The sequence below is a fragment of the Cannabis sativa genome, chromosome 1, assembly GCF_029168945.1.
Source record: "Cannabis sativa cultivar Pink pepper isolate KNU-18-1 chromosome 1, ASM2916894v1, whole genome shotgun sequence".
NCBI lineage: Eukaryota > Viridiplantae > Streptophyta > Magnoliopsida > Rosales > Cannabaceae > Cannabis > Cannabis sativa.
In genome coordinates this window covers 41152724-41171662 of record NC_083601.1, presented here as the reverse complement: position 1 = coordinate 41171662, position 18939 = coordinate 41152724, and the positions used below count along the sequence as shown (strand labels likewise).

At 29.9% G+C, this 18939-nt stretch overlaps 1 protein-coding gene and 1 long non-coding RNA gene across 3 annotated transcripts in view; both read right to left on the bottom strand.

The window, feature by feature from the left end:
• LOC133033539 (uncharacterized) overlaps positions 1 to 15616 on the bottom strand; it is a 40404-nt gene extending 24788 nt beyond the window's left edge. The window contains exon 1 of one of the 2 annotated variants that reach the window (XR_009685657.1): positions 15110 to 15616. This is a non-coding gene — a long non-coding RNA (uncharacterized LOC133033539). The remainder of the gene's footprint in view (positions 1 to 15109) is intronic. The other variant, XR_009685658.1, reaches the window with a different exon arrangement.
• LOC133033538 (polyphenol oxidase I, chloroplastic-like) lies at positions 2464 to 4738 on the bottom strand. The gene has a single exon (XM_061108370.1). The coding sequence runs from the start codon at positions 4603 to 4605 to the stop codon at positions 2755 to 2757; it is 1851 nt and encodes a 616-aa protein (XP_060964353.1). The 5' UTR covers positions 4606 to 4738; the 3' UTR covers positions 2464 to 2754.
• Positions 15617 to 18939: the final 3323 nt, after the last annotated feature.

Genomic DNA, 18939 nt, shown 5'->3' with positions numbered 1-18939 from the left:
ATCTTTTAGGTTCTAAATAATATGTTCTCTAATTAACTTCTTAATTAGATCAACACAAAATCAGCATTAAGCAATAATCTATTAGTCACTACGGCTATGTAAATACTTTCGTTTTACATCAAAACCTAGACTATCCAAATTTTAGCATTCCCAATTCTCACTTTTCAGATTTCGAATTAGGATCATAGAACATGTAAAAAGGTGATCAAGCTTGCACATGAAATTAAACACAAATAAAGATAGTATTCACACATAAGATGAAGGAATGGCAATTATTTATTAGCTAGGCATAAACTTAAACAACAATCATCATCCTCCCTTATTGGGAAATTTAGTTCATAATAACTCTAAAAATATCCATGATTAATTCAGAAATAAAAACAAACATAAAGATGAATAAAAAGGGTAAAAGAAAGAAACTAGAAGGTGGTATCGCTCCGGGTCTTCAAGATAGCTTCCTCTCCACTTTGCCTCCACTATTAGGTCTGTTTTTGCTTCCATCTGACCTTCAATGTCGTATTCCTTATATAGGGATGAGTGGTGAGCCTCCAATTGAGTGAAAAATCAAAATTAGGTCAAATCTGCGATTTCCGTACATAGTCGCGACTAGCATTTAAGCTGGTCGCGACTACAGGCAAAACTCGAAAAACCGAGTTTCTGCCAAACTCACGAAGTCGCGACCAGGGTCGCGACCAGGAAAAAGGGTCGCGACCTGGCTCTCTGGAGGTCGCGACTACTGATGCTTCAGGAACCGAATTTTCCAATTTTTTCCAAGTTTGTCCCAGTTTTTTGCCATTTGACTGAATTCGAACTTTAACACCCCGGGAACCTGAAATAATGAAAATCAAGCGTAAAACTGCTCCAAAAGACACCAATAGACGAGATAATGCTAACTTTAAAGACTCGAAATATAGGTTAATTATAACCTAACAACTGTAGAGAATCCTACAATTTGCTGCTCAATTTGATGCCTCTTTGGATCAATTATATACACTAAACTATCAATTTGCAGTCTCCTTGGAGCTGTTCTTAGGCATCATGATGCCTAGCACCTTCTTGATATGTCGCGTTGTGATTGGGTAGCGATACTCTCTAAAAGCTGTTATATTAAATTATATAGGACTCGATACTTAGTTAGACCAATAGCGATATTGACACATAAAAAGGTGTTAGGCACAACTAGTACCTTTTAATATTTTTCTTTTGTGTATATTTTTAGGACTCAGATCCAGATTTAGTACTTCCAAACCCTGCAGTCTGCAACCAGATAACATTAATGCCACACCATTTAAAATGTTAAGTTCAAGGATTTTTTTATACATATCATGCTAAGAATTTCTTTTTCCTGCTAATTCTGCTAAGTTTGTTTCATTAGAATATTAATCTAACATTAACTGTGTGAAAACAATAATACTATTTATAAAATATATTGGGATAATATTTTACTCACAATTATTAATTGAACCCCATGCAATACCTTTTACCGATTGTTACTTTTCAAACCACATAGATTAAACGTTATTATCCTCATGATTTTAATACTTTTTCAACTATAAGAAAATATGAATGTCCATTTTTTTTTTTTTTAAATCAGTATACCATAGATATATTTTTCACATTAAAAAGATATTAATTACGATTTATAATTACAGTAAATTTTTTATATTTTCTTAAATTATATGAATTAATATTTAATTACATTATTAGTATGCAATAAAACACCAAAACTCTACACACCAGTTATAACTTTTAGCAATTCTCTTTCATATTATACTAAATTGGAGAATTGATAAGTGCAACTCCAAATCCAATTGATATTGAAAGGTGGCTGTAAAAAAATGGGACCAAGTGTCCAAAAATTGTTAATTTTTCAACCTTAAATATAAGATATAAGGAGCTACGCTTCTGTCATTTTTTTTTTCTTTCAATTAGTCAGTTTTTTAATATTTTATTTTAAAAAATAAAATAAAAAAGACATTCACCAATGTAACTAGGGTTGGAGCTAGCCTAACAGTATGATCGCAAGTACTATTATTATTATTAGTATAAATTAATATCATGATCAGGTATCACATAATTTAATTTAATAAAAGCTAACTAGAATTTTTGTCTTCGACATATAACAAATGTCCTTTAATTTTTTTTTGTCATTAAAAATTCATCATGAACTTTTGAAATTATTGTATTGAAAGATTTTTGTCCAATTCCATTTAATTTTACTAATTCGATAATTTTCTATGTAATAAATTATGCTCTCAAACTTTGACTTGTACCAAATTATATTTCTTAAAACTTTCATTCATGTTAAATTTCCCTTACTAAAATTGGATAAAAGTCATTAAATTCAATAATTTAAATAGTTTAGAGAGAATTTTTAACGGTCTTAAAAGTTTAAGCCAAGAGCATGATTTGGTACATGTCAAAAGTCGAAAACAAAAATCCTAACTAACTTTTAATAAATAATATAAGAAACCGCTAATCAATATCACAGCGTGCGGTATCCGTATGCATGTGTTAGGCGGCAAAGTAACTAATAATGCTCATACTAAAATATAATTATATTGTTTTTCTTCAGTAGAGAAACTAAGTGACTCGCTTTATAGAATGGTACATCATTAATCGATCCACTCTCACCTCTACTTTACCAGGACTTCAATCACTTATTTATAAAAAACTTAACCATAGTTCATCACATAGCTTAAAAATGTAGGAAGGAAAACATGAACATACACATATATAATAAAACCAATAGATTCAAGAGATGAAGTCAATCTTGATCCCATCGATCTTAACTTTGCCCTTACCACTCTTGGGAACTAAAGTCACTTTCACCTTGTCATCATCATCAGCTCCGATATCCTCCAAAAGCTCAGTTATCCCCAAATTCAGCTCAGTCTTGATGTTAGTAGCACCAGAATCAGTCGAATGTGGCACCGTAGCAAAGCTCCCCGCAAACTCCGACTTCTCAGGCCCAGTAACGGCATCATCATCCTCATCGTTAATATAAACGTCAAACTTAACAGGCACGTTATTGGCATAGTCAATCCCTTGAATAACCAAAACCTCTTCTTCATCCTCCTTCTCCAGCTTACTCCTTGACTTCTTCGGCCTCGCCACCACCGTCGTCACCGTCTTATCCAACGTTATCGGGAACTGGGTCACCGGCGTAGCATCGGCAGCACAAGCCACTCCGTATTTTTTCAACATTTTTACTATCTTTGACTTAGTAGCTCTAGGCTTTGACCTTAGCCAAGGAAGATCAACATCTTCGTAAACGTAACCTAATTTTCTACTGTCAAGTGAGTCACCGACTTTGACCCGAACCAACTGAGCATTCTCGTCATAGAACACGAACGTGGTGTTGAGAAAATCTGGATCGGTTATGTCCACTCTTTTGGCTCCGGGTAGAGATTTCCAAATATTCCACATTCGGTCAACGTTAGCATGGTGACTGTAAAACAAGGGATCTCGTCCAGCTGAGTAGAAGTTTCCCATGTCTTCCCAATTAGCCCTTCTGTTGTCGCCAGTCCATATATGTACTGGAGTGTGGGGAATGCTCTCGATGCTACCTTGTCCCGGATTTGGGGCATCACCAGTCCGATAAGGTTTGCCGAAAAATAGGGTAGCGTTTTTGGCATTAGAGACCATCTGGCGGTACATGACTTTGAGATTGGTGGCGGTTTGTTCTGCATCTGTTGGGGCAGCCGTGGGGTTCTTAACTTCAGACACTGTGAAGTCAAGGTCGATTAAGGCTGGCGGCAAGTGACTTTGGTTTCGATACTGATCGTAAAGCGAAGAGGTAGGATCGACGAATATGGAGGGCATCTGGTAGCCTGATGGGTGATCCCAATTCCAAAATGGTAAAGCGAAAGTGGGATCGTTGATTAGGTTCCCCAAGATCTTTTCGTAAAAGTACAAGTACCAACGGTGAAAGGGAAAGAAGAGCCAGGAGTTGTGAACTTGAATGTACTGGCTTGGAAACCCGACTTGATCATAAGCGCCGTTACAATAAGCACAGTGAATTTTTGCTTGTTGAGCGAAGCTTCTCGGGTCGTCCTCAGGTAAAGCCCTCATTAGCTCTAAGGCTTTCTTGTACTTGGCAATGCCGTCTGGGTCGAGAGTATGAGCGGCGGGGCGAATTCGTAATCTAGTAAATGATCGAGCTGGTTTGAAGTCAATGATATTATCGCTATATGGGGGACAACATTTGACATCACCCGGGTTGAGTGGTGCAGAAGGTGGTGGGTCCTTCAGGGTGTGGCAAGTGGAGAGGTCAGGTGCAGCCACTGGTGTTGCGGAGGCGAACGGCTCTGTGGCCAGGCCAGCCACGCCGTAGAGTCCTCCTAGGCCTATCAACATGTCTCTCCTGTCAAGTTTTTTAGGATTTTTTTTGTTCTCATCGTCATCAGTTGTAGCACTGTTACTTGTACTAGTACTGGCTTTGCATGCATGTTTTCTACGTACAAAGCCAAGTTGATTGTGTTTAGTGGAAAATGGGATTCGAATAGTGGGAGCAGAAGGAGTAGTACTGATCGCCAATGGGTGAGTCAGGGAGAGAGAAGCCATATCGTTTAGTGCTGTGTTTTGGTGCAAGATACTCACCATGCATGAGGATATTAATATATATGCTTTTTACAAAGTAGGTAGACAATAAACAACGTAGGTATTTTATAATTATTTGGCATTTGGTGCAAGTTAATTATATTATACATAATTTCACTCAAATGATCGTGTGCATAAATACAGTAAAGTAATATCATAATTTCACTCAACGATATATTTGTTGTTGTTTTCTTTTAATAAAAGAAAGATATAAAATAGTGAGATCACACTCTAAAATTATTTTAAATTTTGTTTTTCTTTTTTTAATTTTGTTTTTAATTCTTTATTAAACTTATAATATTAATTCATTCATTAATTAAAAAAATTATATATATATAATAATCTATAATAAATCACTTGATAAACGTAAATATATATGTACATATAATAAATAAAAAAAATCCCAACTTTTCATTATTTTGTTTTTATTAATTTTAAAATTTATTTATATATATTTTTATTCTACTATTATATAATGTTTATTGATGCATTATCAAATACTTTGACTATTGATTTTTCATTGATTTTGAGAGCATTTATAAATGCATGCGTTATAAATCAAGTTAGTAATTTTCTTTTATTTTCATAATTTAAAATATTTATAAATTAATTATGTTTTGTCAAATATAAATTATTGACTTTGTTTTGTTTTTCAGGTGATGACTTCTTTCGTATATAATATTTTATCTACTTGAATCAATATAAACAATTGTAATATGTTTAAATTATCAAATATATTTATTTAATTATATTAATGATTTATTCTTTCATAATTATCACTACAAAAAATAGTTAGTTTTAATGACAATATTTTAATTAAAATATAAATTTTTTGTGACTAAAAATCACAATAAAATATTACTTGTGACTAAAATATAGTATTTAATTACAAATTTTTACTAATTTAGTTTTAGTTACAACAATTATTGTGATTAAAAATACATTTAATCACATCAAATTGTAATTTTGTGACTAATACATATGGCAAGAGACTTTTTAGTGATAATGTAAGAATAATATTTTATAATTAGTCATAACTTTTTTATTTTTAATCACAAATTTTATTGTGACTAAAAGTAAAATTTTTTGTATTGTATATATAATATTTATTATGATTTATGAATTTTAAATAGCATATGTAATATATATTATAATAAATGAATATAAGTTATATAAGTATTGACACATGATTGGAATCAACTAGCATGTATTTTATTTAATAGCCGATATATTGTAACGTAATAGAGGCAACTTAATACCGGGGGTCTGTTCTATTAATCCCCAAGACATCGGATTTGACTGCTCTTAATTAGTTATTGCAACCCTTCATTACTGATGACTGGGCGATTACCAGCAGGCGCTGCTGGTAATAATCAATACCAGCAAAATTTCCTATTAATACTGCAGGCGGGAACGTCCGCTCCTATTTTTAATATTTTGTTGTAGTGATGTACTTCTCTCTCTATCACTCTCCCGAAGTCTTTCTCTCTCTTACAAGGTTCAACTCAAAACTGAACAATATTACAGGTATATATATAGTTTTTACATTTCAATATTTAGAAATCTAGGGTTCATTAGGATTTATGAGATGTACATGAAGTTCTGTTATTTCTATTGTAAGTGAGGTTGAGAGTTTGTTATTGTTGTAAATCTGTAGTTACTGTTTCATTTAGTCTTGTAACTGTTTGTGTCGAATTCATAATGAGATTTAACTTGAGAGTAACTTTTACAAAATACAACACAGTTTTTGGTCATTGCTTCAAGTTTTACACTAGTAAATTAAGAAAAATTTAGTCTTTATAGTACGATGACAGTCTGACCCACATGCATTAAGGCGGATAAGGTAGCAAGAAATAATTGTACGATACATAGTCATCTATTTGTGCGTATCCCATTTTTCAGCACGTTCATCACGGATTTATATTATTTTGAATTTAGCACCATAGAATCGGTCTGTACATTCACCCATTTTTTTACTTATTATTTATCAATGATAAAGACCTAGATCCTTAAATATATTATGTACTATTTTTGTACTGTTCTCCTCGATGGATTACTATATATAACTTCTGTTCATGACCGTAATAACAATTACTCTTTTTGGAAGGAAAGACTCGCCTTCCTACCTATTACTTATTCTTTTTTTTCTTTTTTGATGAATATACAAGCTCTGGAGGCATCTTCATATGAATTCAATAATGTCACGATGGAAACATGGACGCACAATTATAAATAATGTTACAAAAATCTTTTACCAAAACTTGGACCCAATAAAACAGAATGCCGCATATGACATGTACCTTGCATGCACATGCTTGCTGCTAATATACAGGTGATACATTTTTTTTGGTCCTTTTTCTTCTTTGTAGTCCACAATTCAGGGCTCGTGGCTGTTTACACGACTCTGAAGTTCCAGCATTTCTTGATGGCTTGGGTCCACTGAGAGGGCAGCTCTCGACAGTCTCGTAAAGCACCCAACACATCCCCAATATATGCATGTTCATGGAATGCGGCTCTTAGGTGTAGAAGATGAACATCTGCTTTGAATGCAATTGCCCTCGACAATTCAGCAATTCACCTATTACTTATTCATTAATTAGTTTGAATGTCTATATATATATATAAATATAAACTAGAAGAAAATTAGGTATTTGGCACGTATACTTAATTTTATTCTATGTACAATGATACAATAAATAATTGAATAAAAATAATTTATTAATTATATTTTGAAATCGAGATCTAACACTTTTCGAGTTATAGTTTTATTTTAGATCAACCCTATGTGCAAGACACATATAAGGGTAAATACTATTTTGGACCCTCTGTTTTACAAAAGTTACCAATTAGACCTTGTGTTTTGTTAAATGACAAAATGGACCCTGTAATTTTTAAAATAGTACAAATAGGACCCTGAATTGATTTTTTATCAAAATAAAGTTTAATTATAATCCGATCTAAAAGTGCTATGACAAAATTGTTTACATTTTTTGTATCTGTTCGTATTAAGCATTGTCTTCAAGTTGGTTGTATTTAAAAAAAAAAAAAAAAGCTGTCAAAAATTAAGCTCAAGATCCTATTTTTACTATTTTAGAAAATACATGGTTCATTTTGTCATTTAACAAAACACAGGATCCAATCTGTAACTTTTGCAAAACACAGGGTCCAAAATGGTATTTACTCCACATATAATTAGTTTTATTTTAGGTATTATATAAGTCTATTATAAATGATATAACATATTATATATAGATATATGTAATTGAATTTATTTTTATAGTTTAATTGAATTGTTTTAATGTAAAGTAATTAAGTCAGTATAGATTAATATTAACTATTTTATAGAGTTATTTTTATTTTTATTTCTTGCACTACAAAATTTTTTACTTTTAGTCGCAACAAAATTTGTGCACTAAAAGTGAAGAAATTGTGACTAATTATAAATTATTATTCTTATGTTGTGACTAAAAGGTCCGTGGCTAAAGGTATTATTAGTCACAAAAATTACAATTTGTTGTGACTAAATGTATTTTTTGGTCACAACACGTTGTGATTAAAACTAAATTAGTAACAATTTATAACTAAATACTATGTTTTAGTCACAAATAATATTTTGTTGTGACTAAAAGTCACATTTAGTCACCAAAAAAATTATATTGTGATTAAAAAATTGTCACTAAAAGTATCAGTTTTTTGTAGTGTTATAATACATTGTATCAAATATATTGTGATCATTCAACAAAAATCATCATTACGCTTAATAATAACTTCTCCATCTATCCGCATAAAATATCCAGTATAATCAATTTATATGACAACACCAAAATAAATGTGTCAAATCTATTTTAGGTGTTATATATATATTGTTTACATATTAATTAATCAATAGAATTTGATTAAAAAAAAGAAAAGAAAAGAAAAATGATCAAAAGTATATCTTATGTCATTCTCTTTAAACTCAAAACTCAAATTTCAATTTCAAACTAAATCCAAACAAAATTTAAAACTCAATTAATATAAATTCATTAGTAAAAAAAAAAAAATAATCAATTTACCACATATACATACATCCAAACTCAAAAGCATGTATGTCCCTATAAAAAAAATTCATTTACAATGAACCAATGCATATCAAAAATTTCTTTGACCTACCACATAAATTCAAGAAGTTAATTAGTTTTATTTTTCTGTCCAATTTTTTCATCAACTAAAGAGAATAACTAAAAGACAATTTTCATAAAATAAAATAATATTTTGTTAGTAGTAAATAAAGAAATAAATTTGGGGTGGGTTACAAAATTTTACTAAACATAGATGAAGAAAAAAATAGTCTAAACAAAGTGTGTTGTGTGCAATTAAGAAAAGTCTGAGTACCTGATTTGGAGCCTTTCATCATAAGTTCATACAAAGATATCAAAAGAGAGAAGACCTCGAATAATTGTCTTCGGTGAGAAAACATTGAGTTGAATTTTTATTATAGCTAACCGAGAGAGAGAGAGAAATCGTGTAAATTAATTAGATTAACTTTAGAGTTTATAATATTATATATAGTATAATTTGAGTTTTATTTAAATACACGATTTATAGGATGATATTTTTGTATATTTTTTAAATTGATATTGGGTTAAAAAATTAGAAAATAATAATAGAGTATAGAGAGAGATTTTAGATAGATGTATGATTAATTTTTTTTTTTTTAAAAAAAAATACACAATAATATATATTTTTTTAAAAAAAAAAAATCAGTCAACAATTTCTTATAAACTAAGAATTCAGTTATATAGGCACACTTTATATAGAATAGATATAAATATGAGCATAGTTTTATTGGGTACAAGTTATGATAAGTTTAAGATATTTTTTAGAAGTTATTTTTTTAATTTATATGGGACTTGCTACTTAATTATACCAATCAAAATGAGTGTTAAAGAATAAGGAGTATCTTTTAGCAATTCTCTATAAATATATATAATCTTTTTTCAAATATATTATATATTTCCAGTTTTTTCTCCTTGCAATAAATAATTTTTAACTATTAATATAAAAAATTATGAAAACATCATCATAAAATAATTTTGATGAGTATATATATAAGTCTAAATAATATTTTAATATCATTCATCTTTATTAAAACATTGATTAGTGTAATTTAATTATTTTAATTACGCATTTATCTATCAAAAATATTTAATATTTTCAATCATAATTTTTATTTTAATAATCGTTCAAGAATTGCTATATATAATGTCTTTCAAAAAATATTTTATATTTTAATTTTCTTGCTATTATTGCATATAATTTTTTTCTATACTAAATAATGAAATAATAAAAAGGATCAACAATATTATATAAGATCATAATTTTAATTTTTTTTTTATCATTAACTAATACCAATAAATTTAAGAACTTGGCTATTATTTTTCAATATAAATTAGTTATTAATTATAAGAATTATGAAGTATTTTTTTAACAAATGATTCATAAAGAATTAGAAGAGTTATTAAATTATTAATTGCACAAGTAGTAGTAGGTAGTAAATAAAATTAATTACGATATGCCTAAAATTATATATTTATCATACTTATAAAAATAAAAGACCAAAATTTAATATTTTATACTTGTTAATTAATTTTTTTTATTGAATTAGCATATTAGGTAAGATACAATTTTATTTTTTTCATGTAAATTTTTTTTATATTATCTTTAAATAAATACTCAAAGTACAATACATTTTTGTTTAAATAAAAGAGAGAAGGTAGCAATTATATCTATATTTCTTTTATATTATTTATTTTCTTTATTTATATTTAATATTTTTTTTACTTTTATTATTTTATACTTCTAATCTGTCATTAAAATTTCTTATAATATTTATTTTTATCAAACTGTAATTTTATATAAAAAATAAATAAATTCTTCATTTATTTATATAGAATAAATTTTTTTAGTTTTTTTTTTTGAGTCATCTCTCAACTACTTTACGTAATTTATTTTTTTTGAGGTAAAAAAGAAAATAATCTTTTAAATAAAAAAAAACTACATCATTAATCACAAGCTCAGTTTATTATAAATTTATAAACTTATAATTTAGTATTTTAAAATTACGAAATTATGTTTCGAATAACTTAAAAAATATTACTTTGTTTAGAAAACACACATCAGAATATTACATTTTTTATTATATCACAATTAGTAAAAACAATCAAATTTTAAAAAAAAAAAAATTACAAAAATCGGGCAACATCGGGCAAAGCGCGGCTTAGTTCCCTAGTTTTTAAATAATATGGAGATGATATAGGTAAGTTTATATATAGGATGTAATGTAAATATGTGAGATAAAATAAAATAAAAATTTGGGGTTTTTTTTTTTTTACTTTTATATTTTAAAATAGTTCTTTTTTTCTTTTTTGTATTTTTACGTACACATAGAAATCCACATAGTAACTAACGGAGCAACCCACATAAGAATCACTGGAGTAACTACTATCGAAGGAACCCAAACGGTAAATTTAGAAAAAAAAAAGTTAAAAAATAATACATGAGTAATTTCCTTAAAAAACAACAAAAATATTAAAAAAAAATAACACAGCATACACTTACTATTATTACAAATATAAACTAGCTAGAAACATATTTATTTGTTTATTAAAAAACAACAACAACAATAATTATATTGTATGTTTTAAATTAATGATAATTAAATTACTATTAATTAAATATATTTATTAATAATAAACATGTCTTAAATCCTAAATATTAATTATTACATAATATTGATGAATAAAGAGAATAAAAAAAGAATATCTTTGATAAAATTGAAAGTAGCTAGTGATGGGAGATGAAATGATACTTTAAAGTGAATAAAAAGGTTAAAAAATTGAAGGTAAAGATGATTTAAAGTAAAATTAAGATTGAAGATGGTGTAATTGATGGCAGCAATTATGATATGGTGTGAAAATAGAAAAGTAGGCATATGTAAGATCCCTTTCCATAAGGATAATGCCAATTGCAAAATCAGTGTGGTGCAGAACTCTAATTAATAATAGAAAAGAAAAAATGTAAAAGATGAATTAATGAATGTACAACTACCCAGTAGTAATGAATCACGTGTGAGGATTGTACTATCTGTCTCTCCTCACTATTGTTAATTTATAATTATTAGTAATAATAAAAAAAATAGATAATTGATAAAATGTACTATTAGTCTTTAATATTATTTTCAGTCTTAAATTATTATTGTTCTAATTAAATATTAAATTTTATATATTTTAAAAATGATAAATAGTGACATAAGTACTTAAAGTGTTGAGTTTGTAAACGACATAAACCTAATAATTTTTTTTAGTGGCATACGTACCAAATATTTGTAAAACTGTAATTTTTCTCTATTTTCGTCTCCGTTTTAAATTTATTAAAAAAAGATTTAGAAGTAACTGATACTACATATTTTTCGTCCACACCAAATAATCTAAAATTTGGGTCTTATATGTGTCATGTTTAAGACAATAACAGAGTCTGTACTGATGAAACTGAAAGAAAATTACAGTTTTATAAATATTGGGTACTTATGCCACTAAAAGAAAACATTGGGTTTATGCCATTTACAAACCTAAAACTTTGAGTACTTATACCACTATTTACCCTAATTAAATTATATTTTGAAAAATATTGCTAACCAATTTTAAAACGCTACTTATGAAAATATTAAGCAATAAGCATGATATTATCCAATATAACAATACTCAACAAAACAAATAATTTGAATTTCTATGCTTACATTACCTTAATTTTTTTTCCTAAACTTATACTCACTAATATTTTTAATATATGATAACTTTATTGTTTTCCCCAAAATACCCTCCCCCAATTACATCAACTCCCTCTTCCCATCTTTTCACCTAAACTTAAATCGGACCCATCGGGCCCAAGGCATCGGACCCATCAGACTCATCGGGACCAAAGAATCGGACCCGTTGGGCCCATCGGACCCTCATATATTGGGCCATCGAGCCATCGGACCCCCTATGTCGGGCCATCGGGCCCATCGGGTTGTCATCTTCAACCTCCAGCCATGCCCCCATCGGACTCGACCATCGGACGGGCATCGTGCCCGATTAGAAAAATTCTATTTTCGACAAATCTCTTCCTAATCTTCCTAAATCTAACCTTAACTAACAGATTTCACACAAAATTGCAACATATTATTCTATTTCATGAATTTAAGCACAAAAAAATAAAGGAAAAAATTGAAAAAAAAAAATTATCTTAGACATTTTGGGTGGTATGGGCGGTCAGCGTGGGTGATGTGGGTTGAGGGGGGCGGTCGGCCGTGGGTCACGTAGGCCAATCGGTCGTGGGTGGTCTGCCGTGGGTGGGTGGTCTACGTGTGTGGGTGCGGCACCGAGCGAGAGAGAAAGAGAGAAAGAGAGAAACAGAGGCGAAAGAGAGAGAGAGAGAGGGCAGCATGTTTCAAATGGGGGGTATTGTGGGAATTAAGTTAATGTTATCCCATTAATTTTACCAATACCCCCTATTTTAAGTTTAGGGAAAAAATTATCCCGTAATGCATGCATAGAAATTCAAATTTTCCATGTGTAATAGTCTTACGATCATCACCGCATGATAGAGAGAGACAAAGTACATCACTAATACCCATGCAAACCTAATAAATATAAAAAGAGATATTGGCGGCTAAACTACCTAAACTTTACGGTTTGTAACACTTAACTACAAAAACCAAATTTTAGGCGCCTAAACTAGCTAAACCCTGGTTCCGTTTTGCTCTGCACACATCCGTCTAAAAATCACAGTTAAGTGCCACAGTGGACTGTCCACGTGTACACACTTGTACACGTGGCAAATTTTTAGTGGTCCACGTAATATTAGTTTTAAAAAATAATTATAAATATTAAAAAAATAAAAAAATCAGAATTTTTTTCTTTTTTTAATTTAAAAAAAATAAAAAATTAATTTTTTTTTTCTTTTTCTTCTTCTTCTTCTTCTTTAAATTAAAATGGTGGTCTTGTCTTGGTTACTTACCGGTCTTGGGATGAAGAAACCAGAGAAGAGGTTGAAGAGAGCATAGAAAGCAGCGGCGAAGATGGCGGCTACTTGGTGATTTGGAGTGATGGAAACGGTCATCATGCCGTAGTAGGTGAAATATAGGAAGGAAAAGAAATTGACGAAGAAGAACCAGAAGAATTTAGCTGCTGTCCATTCAAAGCTCACCATAGCATGCACTATCAGATTGTAGTAAGTCGTTTGAATAAGTGTACATATGGTATTTCAGCTCACCACCATTTGGGTCATTTGGGTGTAGCGTTTTCATGGTAGGTTTAATGGGGCTGAGTTTAATTTTGCTCAAAATGAAAGGAAAAACAGTGATGTTTGTTGGTGATTCACTTGGACGAAATCAATGGGAGTCTTTGATTTGTATGTTTCAGCTTCGGCGCCTGGTTCACAGACCCAAATGACCCAAAGGAAGAAGAAGAAGAAAGAAGAAGAAGAAGAAAAAGAAAAAAAAAATAGAAAAAAAAAATAATTTTTTAAATATTTATAATTATTTTTTAAAACTAATATTACGTAGACTACTAAAAACTTGTCACGTGTACAAGTGTGTACACGTGAACAGTCCACCGTGACAATTAAATATGATTTTTGGACGAAAGTGTGCAGAGCAAAACAGAACCAGGATTTAAGTAGTTTAGCCGCCAAAAATTCGTTTTTTATGGTTAAATGTTACAAACCGTAAAATTCAGGTGATTTATCCGTCAATATCCCATATAAAAATTATGACTTGATAGGAATGAAATAAAAGCTAGACGGTGTGTACATATTACACTCCACTTTGTTTTTCTTCTTTTAACTGGCCAAAATAAAACACTGATTATTATATCCAAAACAAAAATTGAATTATTTCATATTGATAATAAACTAATAATTAAAGAGTAGCAGAACACTATTCAACTCTCATTATTTTTTGTACATGTGTGTGCCAAGTTAAACAAATATTTTGTTTTTCTCAACTTCTAAAACACATTTAATTTTCATTATTTTTTTTCTCAAATTTGCTGTGTTACTGTCTTTGTCTTATCTTTACGTCATGCCCAAAATAAGTACTGCAACTGTATTTTCTGTTTTTTACTTGTGTATAGGATTTTGGAAAAATTAGAAATAATATTGGACAATATGGTGGATGAAGAAAATAGTAATTATATTATTTATATTGTTTAATAGTAGTATTAGACACTATTTTGTAATTTCAATCTGATTCTGTGTAATACTAAACATATATATAATATGTTATAATTAATTAAATGTAAAATTTGTAATAACTATGCTATATGTATCTGTTATATATTGCAAAATATAAAAACTACAAATAATTTTCCTATGTAATAATAAGAGAGTCAAGGAAAATATATAATTAATTTCTTCAAAAAAAAAAACAGATATAAAATTACGATAATTAATTAATTAAACTGATGCTGTATATATGTATCCAAACCTTTTCTGACGCCATGATCTTCTAAGCCGCTGAAATTTACTGTAGATATACGTGTGTTAATATACACACGTGTGTATACATATAGATATACAAAAATATTAATTATGCTGATCAAAACAATTGAACTAACTAAGAATTGATATATAGCACTGCACTGTACAGTCCCGTGGACCGGACGCCAACCTATCTCGGAAGCTAACTTGACCATAAATCCAAAATAATCCACCGCCGGCCAGAAACAAGAGCTGATAGAGATTTGATGCTAATAATATAAATAGTTCTATGATTATGTGTATATATATATGAAGAAATTTTCCGTTGTATTAATTAAGTCCTCTTTTAGGAAGTACAGTTTCTATAATGCAGTACAATATGCATCCGCAGTACACACATGACTACGTACTTTAATTACTTAGACCTAATATTTTTTTATGGAAAGTATTTACCTAATATTAATATTGTTAACTTACCTTGAGATTTGGTTAATTAGAATATTGGGATTTTTTTATTTTTATACTTTAAAATATATATATTTTTATTTTTACGGAATTTTACGTAGAAATCTATATTGCAACTAATGGAGCAACCTAATTAAATCGCAACCAAAATTGTATAGCAACCCACATAGAAATCACTGAAGAACCACTTTAAAAACTCAAACCGTAAATTTTAAAAAAATAATTTAAAAATAATGTATATATGAAATAATTTCCCTAAAATATATCTCGATCGTTATATATTAGCACATATTTCATTAGCTTGAATTTATTTTTTAGGTGAGAGATCACTAATATATATCTCAACCATTATATTTTAGGACATATAAATCTCAACCTATATATAAATTTTTTACTCTTGTCATAAATTTAAACACATAGGAGGCATTAAATATAAAAATTCTAATAGCTACATAAACTATATAGACACTCTCGTTCTATATCGAAATCTATGTCTATTTCACTATAGCATAATCAATACTCATTTTTTAGATTTTGTATCGAAATTATTACTAGTTAATTGATGACCAGATAATTAAAGAAATTAAGTATGAATGAAATAAATGCACAAGAGAATTAGGAAAGACTATAATTATATTAAACTAAAACAAAGTGTTAAACAATCTTCATTAATAAAAAAAATAGAGGAAAAGAAAAAACTCTTCGAAAAAAAAAATATTACAAATTTTTAGAACCGCTTCTCGCTTCTAATTTTCGTACTCCAAAATTGACCCCTTAAAAGTTTTCAAAAAGGCATTTATATATAGCTTTGGGTTAAGGTTAAAACCCTATTTTTCGTTAGAATATTAGCAAGCCGGTCGCGACTCTACATTTGTAGTGTTGCGGCCCGTATCCTGTAAGCACGAGATCCCTTCGAATTTTTTCCATAGCGGGTCGCGGCTCTACAAGGTAGTTTCGTGGCCCTTGAAGCCCGATTTTTGGCAGAGACGATTCCAGCATTATGTGACCTTGCTGCCAAATTTCTGCACCTGGCGCTGAAATCCAATGTTGAGGCAATACTCCTTACTTTCTAATTCTTCAACATTAGAAGGAGCTCCAATCAATCTAGATCATTTGGATTTCTTTTTTGGATTATTTTCTTTGTGTTCTATCAACAAAACTTCATTTAATTAATACTTTTTGCACATTTTTTTTCTCAAATTTGCTCTATTCTTTTCTAATACTAAACCTGAAAATATTAATAACCAAAAAAATAAAATTGCACGAAATACAATTAAAACTAATTAATAACACTTAAAAATTCTAATTAAAATAGGACTAACTAAGTCCTAATAATGGCCTCCTTTGGGTCTCAATTTGACTCCTCAATCAGTCAACCACGACAAGAAGCAGTAGGTTTAGGCTTCAATGCTCCAATTCCTCCTCCAACTCCGTCTGTCGTCAAAATTCCAACTCCGACTATCCCTACGATTCAACCTCCAGTCGTCCCTTTGCCAGCACTCATTACCATTCGTCTCGACATGGAAAACTACACCTATTAGTAGTCTTAAGTGTTGCCCGCGGTTTGTACTCATGAATACATTGGGTTTCTGTTGGGCACCAAACCCGGCCCTGTCTTCCTCAATATCTCAACATTTAGGCTAATCAAAATCATATATTACCAAGGGAGTAAATACTCAAGGATTAGAAATTACCATGGCTGTTTTGAGTTGGCTCTTAGACTGATCATTTCATAAGAAATGATGGCTCATGTACTTCAGTGCCAATTATCTCGTGATTTGTGGGTTTTGCTAGAGAATTTGTTCACCGCCCAGTCTCGTGCTCGAATCCTCTAGCTATGATTTCACTTTCAATCTCTCAAAAAAAGACCCCTCTCTATCCATGATTATATCCTTAAGATGAAAACTCTGGCTGACAGTCTCTCATTGCTGCAGGTCAAGCATTTAGTGATGGTAATCTCATTCTCTATATTCTAGGCGGTCTCAGACCCGAATATGGCTCTGTCCCTATCAATCCTAAATCCAAGGGGGATCGCATCACTCTCTTTGAAGTTCAGTTTCTTCTCCAGAGCCAAGAATGCGAATTTATCAGCTAAACTTTGTTATTGCCTCTCCTGATCTTACTACTCCATCTGCCAACTTGTTATAGATTATTCTACGCAAGTGTACGTATCGATTTTAAGTAATATAATATTAAGTAGAGTATCGTTCTCCAGAGAATTATACTTAAATACTAATAAATTAAATTCTTAATTCTATCTACCAAAAAAAAAAGGAATAATATTAAAATCTAAAGCAAATAAAAGCAAGTAATTTAGAAAGAAAATTAACAATGATTAGAGTTTAGGATTATTAACTTCAATTGTATCTATCTTATATAGCCTAATATAACTTAATTCCTAAATATCAAATTCTATGCAATAAGAAGTTTACTAAAGTAACTTATATTCGGACTAGCTAGGATATATAAATCTTAACTTATATGTAAGTTTTGTACTCGTGATAAATTTAAACATATAAGAGGCATTAAGTTAAGAAACCATAAATGCTATCTAAACTACACATGTACTCTCATCTTATGTCGAAATTTATCCATATTTCACTAGAGCATAATCAACACTCACTTCTTAGATTTTGTATCGAAATTATAAATAATTAATTGATAGACAATTAAATAAAATTAAGAACTAATGAAATAGATGCACATAAAAAATTAAAGGAAGAATTAAATTATATTAAAATAATAATAAGATGTCAAATAATCTCCCTTAATACCCTAAATAAAAGTCTAGATTAAATAAGAACATAAGAAGAAAGTAGAAGAAAAGAACTCATCAAAAAAATGTTGTTAAAAAGTCTTCTATGTCGCTTCTGCTCTCTAATTTCTTGCCAAAAACTGTTGAAGAAGACCCCTTCATCTAGCTAAAAAATAGAAAACATCTATTTTTCGAAATTTTGTTAGGCAGGCCGCGACACTACAACTGTAGTGTTGCAGCCCGTGTCTTCTAAGCATTTCCTTTGCAATATTTCCCATAAGGCCGCGACACTACAAGCCATTTTCCCATGGGCCGCGACACTACAAGCCAATGTCGCCACCCTTGAAGCTGTTTTTTAGGCAAAGAGCGATTAAGATTTCAATGCCTCAATATTGAACCCAAATATTGAGGGGAGCCTATGGACTTGTCAAAAGTCGACGTTGCTGCCAAATTTTGCCATTTTAGGGCCATGACATTAAATTTTCATGTTGAGGCGCTAATCAATATTTTTTTAATTCCTTGGTATTAGAAGCTCTACTCGCACCAAATCTTTTGGATTTAAATTTGATGGTGCTCTAGTGGCAAGACTTTATTTAAATAACCTTTTTATAAATTTT